This window comes from Eptesicus fuscus, chromosome 6 (assembly GCF_027574615.1).
Source record: "Eptesicus fuscus isolate TK198812 chromosome 6, DD_ASM_mEF_20220401, whole genome shotgun sequence".
NCBI classification, from domain to species: domain Eukaryota; kingdom Metazoa; phylum Chordata; class Mammalia; order Chiroptera; family Vespertilionidae; genus Eptesicus; species Eptesicus fuscus.
The window spans coordinates 25106291-25124600 of record NC_072478.1 but is presented as its reverse complement, the minus strand read 5'-3'; the positions used below and the strand labels follow the sequence as shown (position 1 = coordinate 25124600).

Genomic DNA, 18310 nt, shown 5'->3' with positions numbered 1-18310 from the left:
CCTAGGAAATTGCCTAATTTATCTAGTGTAGAGGTCAGCAAAATTATCTTACGATTTTAAAAATGTTTTCTGACTCTGTGTGTCAACACCTGTTTTGTTTTTTTGTTTTTGTATATTTGCTTTTTCTTTTTCTGAATCAAATGAATGGTTTATTTGTTTTAAAAGAAACGGAATTTTGACTAGTTAGATCGATTGCTTTTCTGTTTTCCTCATTAATTTCTTTTTTGTTTTTCCAAACAAAAAACAAAAAACAAAATCAAACCAAAAATACCTTAATTCCAGCCTAACAGCACCAGGTTGCAATGTGTGGGGACAGATAAGGTACAATGCTGTGTGGCCACTCACTCACATGTACACCTCTAAGAAGGCTCCCGAGGGGAACTTACCTCCAGGGGGCTGAACGAAGGGGCAGAGGGGAGTCCCCAATGAGGTATGGACAGGCATGGGGAAAAGGCGCTACTTCTTGACAAAGGAGATCTTTACGGGGTAGTTCTGGGTGATCTTGAACCCCTGTAGGGAGTCGCAAAGGGCTCCTGCATGTACCCCATTGTCAGACTCCACAAAGGCCATGTCATGCTGCCCTGGGACCAGCCAGACCTTGAAGATAGAGATCTGGTTGAAAAACATGGACAGCATGATCTTGTTGGTCTCTGGCAGGTTGGTGAGGAACAAGATGTGATTTAGTGGGTTTTCTGTAAGAGGCTGGGTAGGTGGCATCTGACCTGGCATAAGTTGCTGTGGGGGCAGTGGCTCTCAGTGGGATCTGGCCATGTTAGAGACCTGGAGATGGGATCATGCCAGGGGACAGCATGTAGGGAGGCTGGTCCCAAATGTGCATGATGCGGGGCACCTGAGTCATGGCCCCATGCTCAGGACAGACCCTGGGTCAGTCCCCACAATGAGAGTGACTGTCCTACCCTGTGCCACTTTCTTGGCAGCTGGGGTCTCCTGGCTCTTGGGCTTCCTCTTCTCCCACTTCTAGTTCTGCTTCACAAATGCGCCCTTCATCTTGGCAACGATATCCAAGTCAGTATTGGCATACGGGATGTGCATGGGTTTGTTGTAGAAAGGAAAACCTGCATGGAGCGCAGGGCACTGGTGCTGGCCTTTTTGAAGATGACAAGGGCCTGGCCCTCATCTTCAGGCTCTGTGGCAGGATATTCAGAATCTGGCCAAACTGGGAGAAGATAGCATACAGGGACTTCTTCAGATCATCCTTCTTGATCTTCTCATTGAGGTTGACAGTAAGGCTGGGGCAGGTCTGAGGAACTTCCATGAATGGAGGTGTCATGGTAGGGTAACATAGTCACGAGTCTGGCAAGTGGCTTCTCAGTGCTCAGTGCCTTCCTCATTAATTTCTGCTTTTAACTCCATTATTTCTTTATGCTTTCTTTTGGTTTATTTTTTTAAAAACTGGTAATTAATTCTTTTTTTAAAATATATTTTTATCGATTTCAGAGAGGAAGGGAGAGGGAGAGGGAGATAGAAACATTGATGAGAGAGAAACGTTGATTTGATCGTCTGCCTCCTGCACACCCCACACTGGGGATCTAGCCCACAACCCAGGCATGTACCCTTCAGTCCACAGGCCGATGCTCTATCCACTAAGCCAAACCAGCTAGGGCTGGTAATTGATTCTTAATCTTTTTATTTTATTGACAAGTATTTTGTGCAGTGAGTGTCAAACTACAGTGGGAAGGTAGGAGTGGGTAAGAGATCAACCGAAGGACTTGTATGCATGCATATAAGCACAACCAACAGACTCAAGACACTGGGGGCGGGGGGACGAGGGCAAGTGTGGCAGGGTGGGGGGGAGGAAGGTCAGTGGGGGGGAAAAACAGAGACATATGTACTACTGTTTGTAATACCTTAACCAATAAAATTTAAAAAAATGATCACTGCTTTAAAATGCATCCTGTAGATTATAACTTATGTCTTGGAAATTATTATTTCTTTAAAATTCTGTAATTTTAGTTTGTATTTCTCCTTTTGCTCAGGAGTTAATAAGAGGTTTTTAAATTTCCAGATAGAAGAGCCTTTTTTGTTTTTGTTAATAAATTCTAGGTGTATATATATGTTGATTTTCTGCAGTCTACCTAAAAAAAAAGAGTAACATGCTAATTGACCGTACCTTTGTGACACCCACCAGCCAATCAGGAGTGAGTATGCAAATTAACCCAACAAAGATAGTGGGTTAATTTCATTCACAGGCACTGAGTGACTGGGGGCAGGGCAGGACGCTTGTGTCACCGCCATGGTGATGACACAAGCTTTCCGCACCACTCCAGCTGCTCCAGGCCTCTGGGCAGCATGGGAAGGCAGAAAGGCGGCTCCAGCCTGAGTGAAGGTGGTGCCTGTAGCCAGGGGAATGAAGGCCCATTCTTGCATAAATCTTCATTCGTGCATCAGGCCACTAGTTTAAATATAATATGCCTCAATGTAAATTTTCTTTGGTATTGATTCTGCTTGTTGATCTCTTAGCTTCCTGGTTTGGTGTTTGTAATTAATTTTGGAAAATTCTCATTCATTCTTACTTCAAATATTCTGGTCCTTTCTCTCATTCTTCTCCTAGTATTCCCATGACACATGTTACACCTTTTATAATTGCCCCACAGTTCTCAGATATACTGTTCATTTTTTTCTCTCCTTACATTTTCTTTTTTTTTTTTTTTCTCCTTACATTTTCATTTGGACGTTTTTTATTTCTAACATTTCCTTTTGATTCTTTCTTAGAGTTTCTCTTTGCTTACATTACCCATTTGTTTTTGCATGTTCACTTTTTCTATTAGAATCCTTTACATATTGACTATAGTTATTTTAAATTCCCCATCTCATAATTCCAAAATCTCTGCCATACCCAAGTCTGGTTCTGATGCTTGCTTGCCTTCTCATTTTAGACTTATTTTTTTCTCGCTTTTTAACATGCCTTGTTGAAAGCTTGACATGATGTGTTAGGTAAAAGGAACAGCAAGTAGACAGGCCTTTAGTGTGTGTTTTTTCTTGCTAGATGTTAGTCTTTTTACTGGTTGCTGTAGCTACTGTGTCAGAGACTAAAGCTTTCTCTAGTGTCCTTAGTTTTGTCTCCCCTGTTTTCTTTGGGTTCTCCTATAGACTCCTTAAATAGGGGCTAAGACTAGCAACTTTTTCAACTGTATTCCCATTATACAGGAGCTTAGACAAATCTTCTCACCCTTTAGTGTAAGCAACACAAGCTCTGTTATGTATTTAACTAGCCTACTGCTACTTTTCTGAATTCAGAACAAAAGCTGACTTTTTTCCAGCCTACCCAGTTACTCCTTGGGAATCTAAATAAATAAATCTGCTTCCTAAAGACAAGTTCCAGACTCAGACCCTTGACAATTGTTTTGACATAATGTTTTTCATAATTTTTAAAAACTGCCTTCCACACACCACAATAAGGTGATCATTCATCTGTAAAAGACAGGTGGGAAGAGTCAGCTTATCAGCTAGAAACGGACCCTTTGTCAGAGTGCTTACTCTGTTCAGACCCTGCTTCCTTTCTTGACTGCCCTGCTTTTCATGTCTGTATCAACTGATGAATCGGTTTGGGCTGATGGTGCCTGATGTGGGGGGCACACAGTCACAGGTCACATGAATACATTAAAGCATTAATATCTTACACCTGCCTTTCTGAAATCTCTGCAACCTTCCTTTTCCCTTGGGATGCTTGTGTGTGCAGGTCTTTGGGTGAGTGGTGGGGGCACTTTCTCATCCTTGAATGAAGGTGCTGAATGTTGCATAAGCCTTAGTCAAAAGTTTTCCATACTCATTAATGAAGAAATAGCAATCATTGCCCAGCTCTTGCGTAGGAAAAAGTAAATGTGTATACCCTAGATGTCAGGCCTAAGGGGAATAGAGCACTTCTCTCAGCATTGAGTAAAATAGGACTACTTCTTTAATGAGGAGCCTTGGAATCTAATGTAATTACTCCCTCTGTGCCCAGTCTCTCTCACATTAATTAGTACAGGAGGAAACTCAATTCCCATCTCCACCTAAGTGTCCCAGAGCTCTTGAATCTCATTGCACTGCCTGCTAATTCTTGGGACAGATGTCATAATCTTGCTCAATCTCTCTGGAGGGGACTTCTAATTATACTCTTACTTAGTGTTGCCTCATTATGGCTTTTAATTCTTTGGGCCTCTCAGCAGTAAGCAGCTCTGCCTTGTGTAATGTTTGGGTAACACCAGTTCACTCAGGATTTTTCCCTCTCTAGAGAACTAGTGAACATCAGTTAAGGGTCTAACATGTAATTAGGCTTTGGGAAGAAAAACAATAAAACATACTATTGTCCTTAAAGGAATAATGGTCAAGGTGAGACAGATATAAACAATAAATAAAATAGTCTATCCAGGAAGTCTCCATGAGAGGGTGCTGCGTGTGGAGTGGTCAGGGAAAACCACAGGGAGCAGGTGGTGCAAGCCAATGTGGATGGCTTATGTATCGTGTTGAATGAGTATGTCAATCTCGAGTATAAGGCACGGCAAAAACACATCACATTCTCTGACATGGAAAAGGACAATCTTAGAATTAGGAGATAAAGCTGAGGGGTAAAGTGAGATAGATTATAACACACACACACACAGAAACATACATTAACACTACATACCACTCAATTTAAATGTTAAAGTTGATGGAAATCCATTAACATTTGATGAGATTTTCATTTGAGAAAGGTGACCTGTACCCCATAGTAGAATGGAATAAAGGGGTCTGTTTATATTTGCTGCATAGTGAACTGCCCAAAGCACAGTGCTTTAATGCAACTACACTTTCTTTAGTTAACAGTGGTGTTGGCTGACAATTTGGGTTGTGCTTAGCTGGGCTTAATCATGTGTCTGTGCTCAGCTGCCAGTTTGGCTGGGGGGTTACTTGCTCTTCACTGAGGTCGATCCTCCAGCCATCGAGGTGGGGCCTGTATGCATGCTGCTGGAAGGTTCAGGACAACTCAGGCTCCACTGTTCACGTGTTTGTCAAGTCCCTGCTTGTGTCCTGTTTGCCTTGTACCCTGATGCTCAGTGCAATCACATGGATAACCCCAGAGTGGACAGGTATTCAGAGTTATCCAGAAGGGGCATAGGCACAGGAAAGTGAATAAGTGATAGCTATTTTTGCAGGCACCACAAGGCCAGTGTTTGTGTGGCAAATGTCCCGTGGAGAGAGGATAGCTTTATATAGTTAAAATGGACATATAATAAATGTTAGGGTTTTGGCCAGTGATGCAGAGTGTGAAAGAATTCACAACTAAAAGAAGAGATGCAGAGAGGAAGTTTATTTTACTTTCCCAAAGGGAGGGGAAAGGGTGCATTGCCAATCAATACAAGGACAAGAAACAAAAAAGCGGCTTCCCCCTTTAAGCCCTGGTTATTGCTAAGCGACAAGGGGGAGAGGAGGATTTGGGGGCTGAAATTGAGCAGATATGGGGCGGGGGGGGGGGGGGGGGTTGTAGTTTGTTCTTCCAAAGACAGTCGGGGCAGGGCAGATGTCCTAGGAAGGTGTTTTACTGGTATTTTCCCCTCGCCTGTAAAACATGCTTAGAGCAAAAGTTATGAAAATTTCAAAACAGGCTTGTTTGAAGGGGAAGGAAGAAGGAAACTTTCTACTAAATATCCCTGAGTTGGAAAAACTGCAGGAGGTATATACATTACTGACTATAGCCTTGAAAGTAACTTGTTCCTCAGTTTGAATGGAGGGACAGTTTGAATCAGAGGAGCTAATAATCTTGAGGTTTAATTACCATGTTCTTCTCATAAATTGTGGAAGGCTACAGTAAGGAAAAAGAAAGGCCTTTTTTAGTATACTGATAAATTGCATTCTTAAAATATGCCACCTGATTAGCTTTGGCCTCTGTGTACACTTATGAAGCCATCACCACAATCCAGTTGGTGAATTCCCACAGTCTCCTCATATCCCTTTGAATCCTATCAAGCAGCCATTGAACAGGCAAGGTTATTGTCCTCTGAAGTTTTGAGGCACTAAAATTTGTTCATCTGTTTATTCAACAGTGGCATTGGTGCTTCTTTTCCAGACCTGAGGCCTTCTCCATAAGGACTCTCTTGACTAGAGACTGGTATCTTAGTTTTATTCTATTCTGGGCCATAGGAAGACCAAGGTCTTTCTTCCCTTCACTTTATTTTTCCTGCACTTTCCGTTCCTCGAGTCTTCTGAGTTATGGAGTTATGGTAGATCAGTGGTTCTCATCCAGCAGTGGTTTTGCACCTTAGGGGTATTTGGCAATGTCTGAAGACATTTTTAAGTGTTAAGACTGGGGCGTGAGGGTGGGGAAGCCACTGGCATCTAGTGTATAAGGCCTTGGATGCTGCTAAATTTTCCACTATGCATGGGACAACCCCCACCATAAAGAATTATCTGGCCCCAAATGTTAACAATACCCAGATTAAAAAACTGTGAGAGAATAATAATATTCCCTACCAGGAGCTAATTGAAAGATGGGGGACAAATCAGATAGTGCTGTAGGTTCATCAGTATGGTCATATGCTCTTGGCTTCATCTAATCTGCCCAAGGCACCAAGAACAGATGCTTGGTAAAATGGCTGGTAGTAAGACCTTGCACTGAAAAATGGGTTCTTTTTTGTAGCATCCCGCCAATAGATCTACCTCTTTTTGGCATAAGATGGGATCACAAATAAATGCTGTATTCATAAATACGATGTCTACTACTTTTTGAGAATTTATATATTAGACAATAATAATTTTACACCCCAACAACTATTTACACATAAAGAATCTGAGGCTGGCCCTAACCGGTGTGGCTCAGTGGATAGAGTGTCGGCCTGCGGACTCAAGGGTCCCAGGTTCGATTCCGGTCAAGGGCATGTACCTTGGTTGAGGGCACATCCCCAGTAGGGGGTGTGCAGGAGGCAGCTGATCGATGTTTCTCTCTCATCGATGTTTCTAACTCTATCCCTCTCCCTTCCTCTCTGTAAAAAATCAATAAAATAAAAAATAAAAAAAAAGAATCTGAGGCTGCATCCTAGCTGGTTTGGCGCAGTGGGTAGAGCATCGGCCTGTGGACTGAAGTGTTCTGGTTCGATTTCAGTCAAGGGCATGTACCTCAGTTGCAGGCTTGATCCCCAGCTAATCAGGAGGTGTGGGGGACGCAACCAATCGATGTGTCTCTCTCATAACGATGTCTCCCCCTCCCTTCTGCTCTCTCTCAAAAAAATAAAAAAAGGAGAAAATATCCTTGGATGAGAATAAAGGAAGGGAGGGAGGGAGAATCTGAGGCTGCTTAGAGATAGGGTCCTAATAAGTGGTAAAGTGAGGATTCAAACATTGGAATCTGAAAACAGTGACCACCAAGAGGGTTCCACTGGGTGAGGCCACAAGGCATCAAGACAATCTAAGACAGATATTTTGTTAAGTTTTTAATTTTTGCTCAGTTTAAGAGATTCTTCACATGGAGCTGAACCAGTATAAAGGATGCTTTGTTTTCCCAGTTCCCTGTTGTAGGGAGTCCTTGTCTGGGGCCATTACCTGGTCTAATCCTTCGTCTCTAGGTCCAGTCTCTGACCAGCATGTGGTGCTCTTAGGATTGAGCTTGCACAGGACTCAGTCTCCTACGTGGCTTTCTTGGTGCTCAAAGTCAGAGTTCTGGAGATGTACTCAATCAACCCCATCTAAACCCATGGCCTGATAAACTCCAGCCAGTTTTTCTAACTCTGTTCTGCTGATAATGGGTCCCTCTCCTGTATTGTGTGCCCCCCTTTTATTCGCTGCCCCTCCTCCCTACCCCCCCTCCCCCCCATCACACACACACACACACACACTACACATACACACACATTCACACGGCAGTGCAAGCTATAGTAGTTAATAGAGTTTAAGGGAGAAAGAGTCCCTGGCTGGCTGTTTATCATCTCTGCACCTTTGTGTGGTCAACATAGACCTCCTCGGTAGTCCTCATGGTCTTATGATGGCTAACAATTACTGAGTGCTTGTGTCAGACACTGTTCTGAGCTCCCTTATGTGTAACATTTAATCCCTGCCAGAACTCTAGGAAATGTATTGTCATCCTTATTATTATGGATGAGGGTATGGAGGCAGAAAGAAGTAACTTGAGCAAGATTATACCACTTGTTAGTGAATGATGAAAATATTTGAGCCCGGAGCCCTCTTAGTCACTATGCTATGCTGCCCCTCAATATGTAAGTGCTATGGAAACTGGAATGAGTAGGAGGATGGTGGCCAGAGTAGGCCTCTGAAGAGTGGATAGTTTTTTGTTTTGTTTTTAAATCTTTATTGTGGAAAGTACTACATATATGCCCTTTTTGCTCCCATTGACACCTTATAGCCCGCCTTTGCTTCCGATCCCCCACCCCAGGCCTCCACCACCCTACTGTCTGTGTCAGAGTGGACAGTTTTGATTTGAAGTCTAACTTGTGAGAAGAAGCCAGGCACGAGCAGATTTGGTGAAGCATGATTCAGGCAAGGAAGGCAGAAAGTGAATTGCTTTGGACTCTCATTTCAGATCCGCTGGCTCATGAATCAACAAAAATCAGAATTTTCTCTTTTACAGTAGAGACTACAAAGAAGTTTTTATTAAAGTCCTCAATGTAGGTCAGTGGCCGCCACAGGCAAGATACACTAAGTAAAATTTTATGGGGTCACAGAGGTCAGTATGAGACAGTCCAGATAACAGTTCCAGACCGAGGACAACATGGCCCAGCGGACATGGTGATTTGTTCTAGCTAGAACATAGCAGAGGGGTAAAGATGAGTTAATATGTGTAGACATTTGTTGTCATTCTCTTCTCACTGCATTGCTTGACTTGCTTTCTCCTTTGATGCTTGCAGGAATCTGCATTCTTTATTTTTTATTGAATTTAGAGAGAGGCAAGGAGAAAAAGAGAGACGGAAGGAGGGAGGGAGGGAGGGAGAGAGAGAGGGGGGAGAGAGAGAAAGAGAGAGACATTGATTAGCTGCCCCAGGGTGGGGATTGAACCCACAAACTGGGTATGTGTCCTGGCTGGGAATTGAACTTCCACCTTTTGGTGCATAGGAAAACGCTCCCACCAACTGAGCTGCACTAATCAGGACAGGAGTCTGTGTTCTTGAAATAGTTAATTTCCACAAGAGGTGTAGTAATTGGTTGGCTATTCTTTTTCCTTGGTAGATGGTGAGCCTTTGGGTGTGCTACTTCCAAGTTCGTCTTTGGTCAGGAATATCTTCTAGTATGTCATGATGATATTTCTTCTCTATGTCTTCAGGCTACATATCTAGGAATACTAATTATCAGCCCTTTGGATCTCTGTTGTCCTTAACTTGCATGATCTCACCAAGATTATGCTCTGCTGAAAAATCTCCTCAGAGCTTCTTTTATGTCCCTGTTCCTCAGACTGTAGATGAAGGGGTTCAGCATGGGGGTGACCACCGTGTACATCACTGAGGCCACTGAACCCTTTCTGGAGGGTTGGTTGGTTCCAGAAGTGAGATAGACCCCAAGGCCGGCACCGTAGAACAAGGAGACAACTGAGAGGTGAGACCCACAGGTGGAAAAGACTTTATACTTTCCCCCAATAGATGAAATGCCCATTATGGAGGAGACGATTCTAGAATAAGAAAAAAGAATCCCAGTCAGGGGAATAACACCCATCAGGCTAGTTACAAAATATTGTAGGATGTTGTTGGCAAGTGTGTCAGAACAGGCAAGCTTGAGGATCTGAGCAAGTTCACAGAAAAAGTGAGGGATTTCTGTCTCTTTGCAAAAGGACACCCTCAATACCATCAGACATTGCAACAAAGAATAGCTCAGGCAGATTAACCAAGAAATCAGAAGGAGAATACTACAAAGGCGAGGGTTCATGATGACTGTGTAGTGCAAGGGATGACAGATGGCCACAAACCGGTCATAGGCCATCACTGTGAGGAGCAAATCATCTAGCCCAGCAAAAAGATTGAAGAAATACATCTGGGTGAGGCAGCCTTCAAACGTGAGGTCTTTGCTCTGTGTCTGGATGTTCACCAGCATTTTCGGGACAGTGGTGGAGGTGAAACAGATGTCAGTGAAGGACAGGTTGGAGAGGAAGAAGTACATGGGCGTGTGGAGGTGGGAGTCGGAGCTGATGGCCAGGATGATGAGCAGGTTTCCTATAACACAGACTAGGTACATGTAAAGGAACAGCCCAAAGAGGAGGGGCTGCAGGTCCACATCTTCTGAAAGGCCCAGGAGAATGAATTTTGAAGTAGCTGTTTGATTTCCTGCTTCCATATACATTTATGGGAATTGCCTGAAGAGAGGCAACAACTATGTTAAAACAGTAAAAAAGCAGGAATGTGCCATCTATTTCAAACTCATTAAGTTTTAAGTTTTATCTGAGAGTTTTATTTTCTTAAATTGATGAAAATGTCGTCAATAATACTGCTCCTTTCCTGCTTCCATCAGTACTACCTGGAATAGTGACTCTTTTTAAAAAATATATTTTTATTGATTTCAGAGAGGAAAAGAGAGGTAGAAACATCAATGATGAGAGAGAATCATCCATCGGCTGCCTCCTGCACGCCCCACAATGGGGATCGAGCCCACAACCCAAGCCTGTGCCCTGACCTGGAATGGAACCATGACCCCCTGGTTCATAGGTCGACACTCAACCATTGAGCCGTGCCAGCTGGGCTGGAACAGCTACTCTTTAAAATTAATGTCCCACACTATTCAGGGTTCTTCTTTGCATTGTCCCTGACTACTGGCTAGTCCACCTCTATAATTCCTGTGAAAGGACAATCAGCTTCCTGAATGTCTCTTTTCTGCTTTGTAGCTGTGGTCCCTTTGTGTCCCAGGGAAATGTAGAGTATGGGAAAATCACTGGGAGTTGCATAATGTAATGCTTTTTAAAAAACATCTATTTTTATTGATTTCAGAGAGGAAGGGAGAGGGAGAGAGACATAGAAATGTCAATGATGAGAGAATCATTGATCAGCTGCCTCCTGCACGCCCCATACTGGGGATCAATTCCGCAACGTGGGCATGTGCCCTTGACCGGAATCAAACCCAGGACCCTTCAGTCCACAGGCCAATGCTGTATCCACTGAGCCAAACCAGCTAGGGCTTTAATGCTTTTTTTTGAAGAGAAAATTTATTTAGAAAGTTAGAGGTAGTAAAAGTGAGCCTTAAAAGAAACGAGCTTGGGATACCTGTTACAGAGGCAAAAGGTGGGTCTTGGAGCTTAGGAAGGTACACTCGAAGATTCCAGTGGGTGAGCTCTGGGGGGAAGGGGAGAGAGACACAGAAAGCTAGTTGTGTTTTTTCTTTGCCCTCATGACATTTGCCAGTATCTTGAACTAGACCATTCTCCATCTCAAGATTGACCCAGATGGCCAAAACCGGTTTGGCTCAGTGGATAGAGCGTCGGCCTGCGGACTGAAAGGTCCCAGGTTCGATTCCGGTCAGGGGCATGTACCTTGGTTGCGGGCACATCCCTAGTAAGGGGTGTGCAAGAGGCAGCTGATCGATGATTCTCTCTCATCGATGTTTCTAACTCTCTATCCCTCTCTCTTCCTCTCTGTAAAGAATCAATAAAATATATTAAAAAAAAAAAAAAAAAAAAAAGATTGACCCAGAGAAGGTTATTGGGGAAAGATTTTATAGATAATTCTTACACTATTACAGTTACTTTATTACTGTCCCAGTTTATTCCTCTGCCATTGTAATGAGCAGTGTACCATAATACACTCAATTCCCAAGACAAATCAGACCATTTTGTGTCCTGCATGGTTGTGTTGTAGTTCTTTAACTTTCTTTAGGTTGGGAGAACTATGACTTTTCTGTTTCATTTTCATTCATATCCCAAGCACTCAGCACAGTACCTGGTACATAACAGGGGCTCTATAAGTATGTGTTAGGAGAGATTTTCAGGGCAGAGTAGAGGCAATTCCCTATCGAAACCCTTTAATCAAGAACAAAGACACCATTTATCACGAAGGCTTTTCAGTTGAACTTAATGAGAATGAGAGCGTCCTTCCTAAGGAGACCAGTGAAAGTAATTACAAAGGAATAGATCAATAAAGTACATACAAGAAAGTTTTTAAAAGAGTAATGATGAGGAACAGGCACTTTAAGAATGGGAATAGACATAAATACAGGGATTGCCAAAAGTAGATTTATGGTTGTATGTGGAACACAGTTTATTCTTTTTGTTGTTGTTAGGATTGCTTGGTTAATATTCTTTTGTTGGAAAGGCATGGTTTGGGCAAAGGAGAAAAGGAAACCAGCCCAATAAAGGGGAATGTTTGATTGGACTGTTGCCACAGCAGAGAGGGGCAGGTGTGGCAAAGGTTCAGGCTGTCCCACAGGCACTGATGTCTGTGTATGGGGCACCAGAGGACGCCTGTCACACCTGAAACACAATTGCAGAGCTCAGGAAGAATCACTGTTTTTAAAACTATTATTTCCCTGACATATAAAATATGCATACATATAAATATACATGCCCTCTTCTGAGCTTCCCCTGCCCTCCACTTAATATTTGGCTATGGCCTTCTTTTCATGTGAATGAATTGGATGTACAGACAGTTTTTAATGGTTACAGTGTTATCCCTGACTGTTTGACATTACTATGGTTTACTTCACTAACCCTTTATTGTGGGGCAGGTTGTTTCCGGTTTCCCCTGGCATCAATAACTACAGTAAACGTAATTGCTTATTTGACTGTTTACTTAGGACACATTCACAGACATGGAACTCCTGGCCCAAAGCTAATTCACTTGAATTTTGATCCACATTTCCAATTGACTTTCTAGAAAGTGCTTCTGTTTGTTTAGTCTAGTGCTCGGCAAACTCGTTAGTCAACAGAGCCAAATATCAGCAGTACAACGATTGAAATTTCTTTTGAGAGCCAAATTTTTTAAACTTAAACTAGATAGGTAGGTACATTGTTATTAACTTAATTAGCGTACTCCTAAGCTGGCCTTTGCTAAAAACTCAAGGGGCCAAAGAGCCGCAGTTTGCCGACCACTGGTTTAGTCCATTGATTTTAAGTCAGATTACACTCCCACAAACGGGTTAAGAGAAAACTGTTTAATGCACCTTGGGCAAATTGCAAACTTGCTGAGCTTGAGCAGCCCCGGGGCGCGGGACCTGGAGGATCTGGGCTGTATGGTGAAGTCCAGGGTGGCGCAGCCGAGGGCCCTGTGTGAGGTCCACGTTTATGAATACACACACACACCCTCACTCCCGCTCTGCACCCTCGGCCACCAGGAAACTCCGTGGAGCCTGCCATGAGTTGGGATGCATCCAGTCCCAGCACCATGCAAGTCTGAGAAAGTTTCCCCAGACTGACTCCTCACCCGAACCGACGGGAGGCGGGACCAGGAGGGTCCAGGCTATAGGGTGAAGTCCAGGGAGGTGCTGGTGGCATTGCCAAGGGCCCTGTGTGGGTGCAGGCGTGTGAGTGTGTTTCGCTTGGATCCACGCTCATGCACACACCCACACTCCAGCTCTGCACCTTCGGCCACTAGGAACCTCGCAGAGTTCAGCCCGCTCGCCAGTCCCCTCCTCCCACTTGGTTGAGCCTTCAGTGGTTATGGACCCTGGCTCTTTATATAAATAGATAATTTGCAAATTGTAGGATTTTAAAATACAAACTACTGTAAATCTACTTTTGCCCACATCTGTATATAGAGGGATCAGTGGAACAAATTGAACAGTCAAGGAACAGATACTAGCCAATATGAGAATTCAGTTTAATATATATCACAAATCACCCATAAAAGGTAAATGATATAATTAACAATGTTTAGAAAACTCAGTAACTTTTTAAACACTTCAAAATAAATAGTGAGAAGAGAGTGACTGGCAACATTGAGAACAGAACACTATACTAATAAAAGGATAATATGCTAATTAGACCAGGAGACCTTCTGTACAAAGCCATGGTGGCGGGGCTGAGGCAGAGGCAGTTAGGGGCGATCAGGCCAGGAGGGGAGGGCAGTTGGGGGTGATCAGCCTGGCAGGGGGGGCAGTTGGGGGCGAGCAGGCCTGTAATGGGGGGCAGTTGGGGTTGATCAGACCAGCAGGGGAGGGCAGTTGGAGACAAGCAGGCCAGTGGGGTAGCAGCTGGGGGCTATCAGGAAGGCAGGTGAGTGGTTAGGGGCCAGCGGTCCTGGATTGCTAGAGGGATGTCTGATTGCCGGTTTAGGCTCGATCCTTGTGGTATCAGGCCTAAACCAGCAGTCAGACATTCCCCGAGGGGTTCCCGATTGGAGAGGTTGCAGGCCGGTTGAAGGATCTCCCCTCCCCTGTGCACAAATTTTGTGCACCGGGTCACTGGTAGATAATATATTTATGTGACTTCCTGAAGTGTAAAAACTTCCTAATTAGACCAGTGAAAGTAATTACAAAGCAATAGGTCAGTAGTTTAAAGTACATACAATAAATCATTTGTTTGTCAATAATACATGACATAAAAAGGCAAATTCAAATCTGAGGGAGGGAGAACTTATAACTTATGAGAAAATATAAAAGTGCAGTAACTTACAAAGCTCTTAAAAATAATAAGAACCAAATAGAAAAAATAAGAGGATAAATACAAGTAGATAAAAACATGAAAAAGTGCTCAAATTTCATACTAAATCAATGAAAACTAAAATAGGACAAGGAATCAGGAATAGATGAGGATGGCTGTTGCTACAATACTTTTTCATAAAATAGATGAGTATACGAAGATTATTTAAGAAGACTCTGTCTGTGGTATCAAAATGGCAAAATAAACTGCCACTGGACACTTTCTGCACTCACAATGCTGCTTTAATCCAGGTCGTGCTAACCTCTCATCTGTGCTGCAAATAGATTGCCACCCATTTGGCTCATTCTGCAGGGGATGTCAGGATAGTTCCAATCTCAGCATTGTATGCATCTTAAAAATTACTCAGGGGCTCCTGATCCCTCTAGGGGAGAGCCCAAACACCATTGCCCTCCATGATCTGGCCCCTATCCTATTGCTCTGTCTTCATCTCTCATTCAGCCACCCTTTTCCTGGCTTCTAATCCATCCTTTGCATTAAAGAGGGAATTCCCCAGAACTTTTCAGTGAGACAAAAGGATGACTCACTGAAGTGTCCCATGGCCTGCCTAATTCACTTTCTGGTGGAATGTTCCTTTGCTTCAGACCTAGCCTCTGAAGTTAATGCTCATAGGAATTTAATAAATTGCAAGTGATTTTTGCCCAGCATACATGCAAATTATTTTCAGGTAAAAGGATTACCCCAAAGTTATAGTTTATTGCCCTATGGGAGAAAAGATGACCCCAAAAGCTTTGATTTTATTTTTCTATATTTTTGCATCTAACTTAGAAAATTAATTCCATCATTTCTTTCCTGCCTATATAAATTTCTGTTCTTCAAATGCTCCTCAAACTAGCTTCACTCCCCTTCTCATTAATACGTCTTTGGCATATGCTCTCTATGTATTCGTGTGAGTCACATTTTTATCCACATTTTATCCAAAGTGATGCTTTGACATTAGATACTCAACGTCTTTTAATTCTGGGAACATTCTGTGCCGTTTGATAGCTTTGGGCCTTTGCATTTACCAGCCCCTCTCACCCTGGTCCTCCTTCCTTCTTCACATGGAAGAGTCCTATTCCTTCTTCCACACTGTCCTGAAATCTTTATTGACCTCCATTCTGCACTAACCACTCTCTCTCTGGACATTCTCTGTACCTTGGTAGACTAAACTACACATGGGGCAAGCCATTACATTGCTTTATTGCATGTCATAGAATTTTAATCCTCCCAGGAGAGCAACACATTACATCTACCTCTTTATGTGCAGCACCTAGCTCAGTGTTAGGCACAGAGAGATGCTCCATAGATGTAGAAATGTCCCATTGGAGAAAAAATTGGGCGAGGGAAAGTTCGAGTGGAGAGAGGATTGTGAGGGGAAGACCCAGAACTGAGAGGCAGTGGAGGACAGTAGACGTAAAGATAGAAGTAAGAGAACATGAGGTCTAGGGAGGCTTGGAAGAGCCCTGTCCAGAGCCGGGGACTTTTAACTTGATTTTGGTGGGCTTTTCCTCCTGTACATCCCTGCTTATGTGCCAGGAGAGCATGGAAGTACAAATTTTGTCCCCCTCTTACCTCTTTGCCACAACAGTTTCTGAGAATGCTGGGGCATCACAATGGAATTTCTGAAGGTCTGGGCTCTATTATCTTTGCTTCTCCCAGTGGAGGACAAATAATAAGGGCAGGAAAAGGGATGAAATGCTAAGCACAGGGCCCAGGGATAGACTGATACCTGACGTAGCTCAAGGGAATTTCCTCCTGGCCTGGGAGAGGCGAGCCTGAAATGAAAGACGCAAGAGGATTATTTGGTTCTGAATCATTTTCCTTCTCATTAAAGAAAATGCTGTTTTGATTGTTTGTTTCTAGAGACCTCCTCCCTGACCGTCAGTGGAGTGATCTCCTACCCACTGGGAGGAAGAGGGAGCCACGTGTTTGATCCTAAGTGCCAGGCTTTGAGTTCTGTGTACCATGTAACTTGTTTCATTTCATCTGCACAGTCTCCCTCAAAGTCTGTGCACATTTTATTGTTTTATAGATTAGGAAAGGAGCATAGCATGTTAATGTAATCTGTACAGGTCATGAGGCAGAAAGGCGTAAAGCCAAGTTAAAATCCTCAGTCTGACTCCGGACCTGGGGCACCTGGCCGGTGTTCTGCCTCTGCCAACCCACCTAAGTTACTTCACTTCCCGGATGCTCTAGGAAGAGATCACCTATTCATTGTGCTCTTCCCTTTGGGCTTTCTGGTAGACCACAGCAAAGAGCAGTGAGGGGTGCCTGCTGCATCAAATATATAGGATGTATGGATGGCTGAGGTCATAGGCAAAGAGCACAGAGTCGGCACACGGTAATTTAGGGCAAAGCCCCTGTTCCTGGATATCCCAATAGAGTTGTCCACTTCTTCCTCCAGTCATGTAATTGGCTCAGACAATCTCAGAGAGACATAACATCAGGGTCTTAATCCTTGTCTGCTCTACTTGTCAGCTTTGTGACATGGGGCAAGTTCTTAATATCTTGATTCCGAGTTGACACAACTGCATTGAGTAATGATTGACAGATAGCAATGCTCCCTGTGTGGTCAGTATGAGGTGGTGCATAAAGCAAGGGGAAAATAAGTTTTAGATATTATCTTTAATATTAAGGCTGATCCGCGTGTCATTTAACTTAAAAGTTCTGTGACCTGAAGTTATGATACCCTTTGATCCCTGAGATGACATTTTATTTTTGTCCTCTTATAACTAGATGTTTACTATTTGGAGAAAAACTAATGAGTCTCATTTATTTTTTATTCTCTAGGGCCTATACTTCCTGGTACAGAGGAAGCTTTGAATACAAAACAAAAATCTCTCTCAAATATTGAAAACACCCCTCTTCAGTTAATAAAAACAGCATAGACAGTATGGCTCCCACAAATTAGGTTCCTCCTTTTCAAGGATGCCCCATAGAACTAGAGAGAAGATAAAATAGTGTTTGCTTTAAATTGTCTATGTAATGGACACATTTTTGATGTACCAATGTAACATTATATCTTTATATAAATATAAAGCACAAGTTACAGTGATACTATGCACATTGTAATTGCTAATTAAATTGAATATTTTAAAATTACAATAAAATTAAAGTTTTTTAATTTTAAAAGTAAGTATAGGATTTTGAATTTCAATTGAAGGCACACTAATGAAGAATTGAATGGAGATGCAGAAAGAGAAGGTATGTTGTAATTGATTCCATTTACAATTTTCTGCAACAGAGCAAAATAAAAAAGGTGTATTTTGTAAAAATTTTTCAGAGACAACGTGGACACAAGGTATTTTTAAAGAAATAATTAATAAATTGGTAAGATTTCTAGTACCAGTCAAATAATTGATTAATTTTGACATCAGAAGCATGGTGGCGTGAGCGCTCTCTGTCCCTGGAGTTACAACAATTTTAACAATTATAATTCAACACAGGATTCCCTGCTCAATACACAAACATCTGAGAGATCTGCATATTGAAACATCTGGCGATGGGAAAATGGGAGCCAAGAGGAGGAGGGAAGGGTAAAGATCAGAGCCAGGTGCCACAGAGGCAGCCCAGTGCTCACTGCAGGGCTTGGGAGGGGGGGAAATCAGGTTGTAGTCTGCACTCTGAAGAGCAGAGAAGGTAGAAGGAGCATCTCTGCCTGAGTGGTCAGCACATACTTTGTCTGAACCCAGTGACCTGGGCAGAGACGGAGCGTAGATATGCGGATGCGGTTGTCTGGCAGCTGCTACTGCTAGGCAGGAAAACAGCCATAGA

At 43.0% G+C, this 18310-nt stretch overlaps 2 protein-coding genes and 1 pseudogene across 2 annotated transcripts in view; 1 reads left to right on the top strand and 2 right to left on the bottom strand.

Moving 5' to 3' along the window:
* The window catches only part of LOC103303168 (olfactory receptor 7D2), a 54564-nt gene that overhangs the window by 8506 nt on the left and 27748 nt on the right, over positions 1-18310 (top strand). The gene's annotated exons all lie outside the window — the stretch shown is intronic.
* LOC103303153 (U1 small nuclear ribonucleoprotein A-like) lies at positions 457-1279 on the bottom strand (annotated as a pseudogene).
* On the bottom strand, positions 9322-10254 carry LOC129149414 (olfactory receptor 7D4-like). The gene has a single exon (XM_054717456.1). The coding sequence runs from the start codon at positions 10252-10254 to the stop codon at positions 9322-9324; it is 933 nt and encodes a 310-aa protein (XP_054573431.1).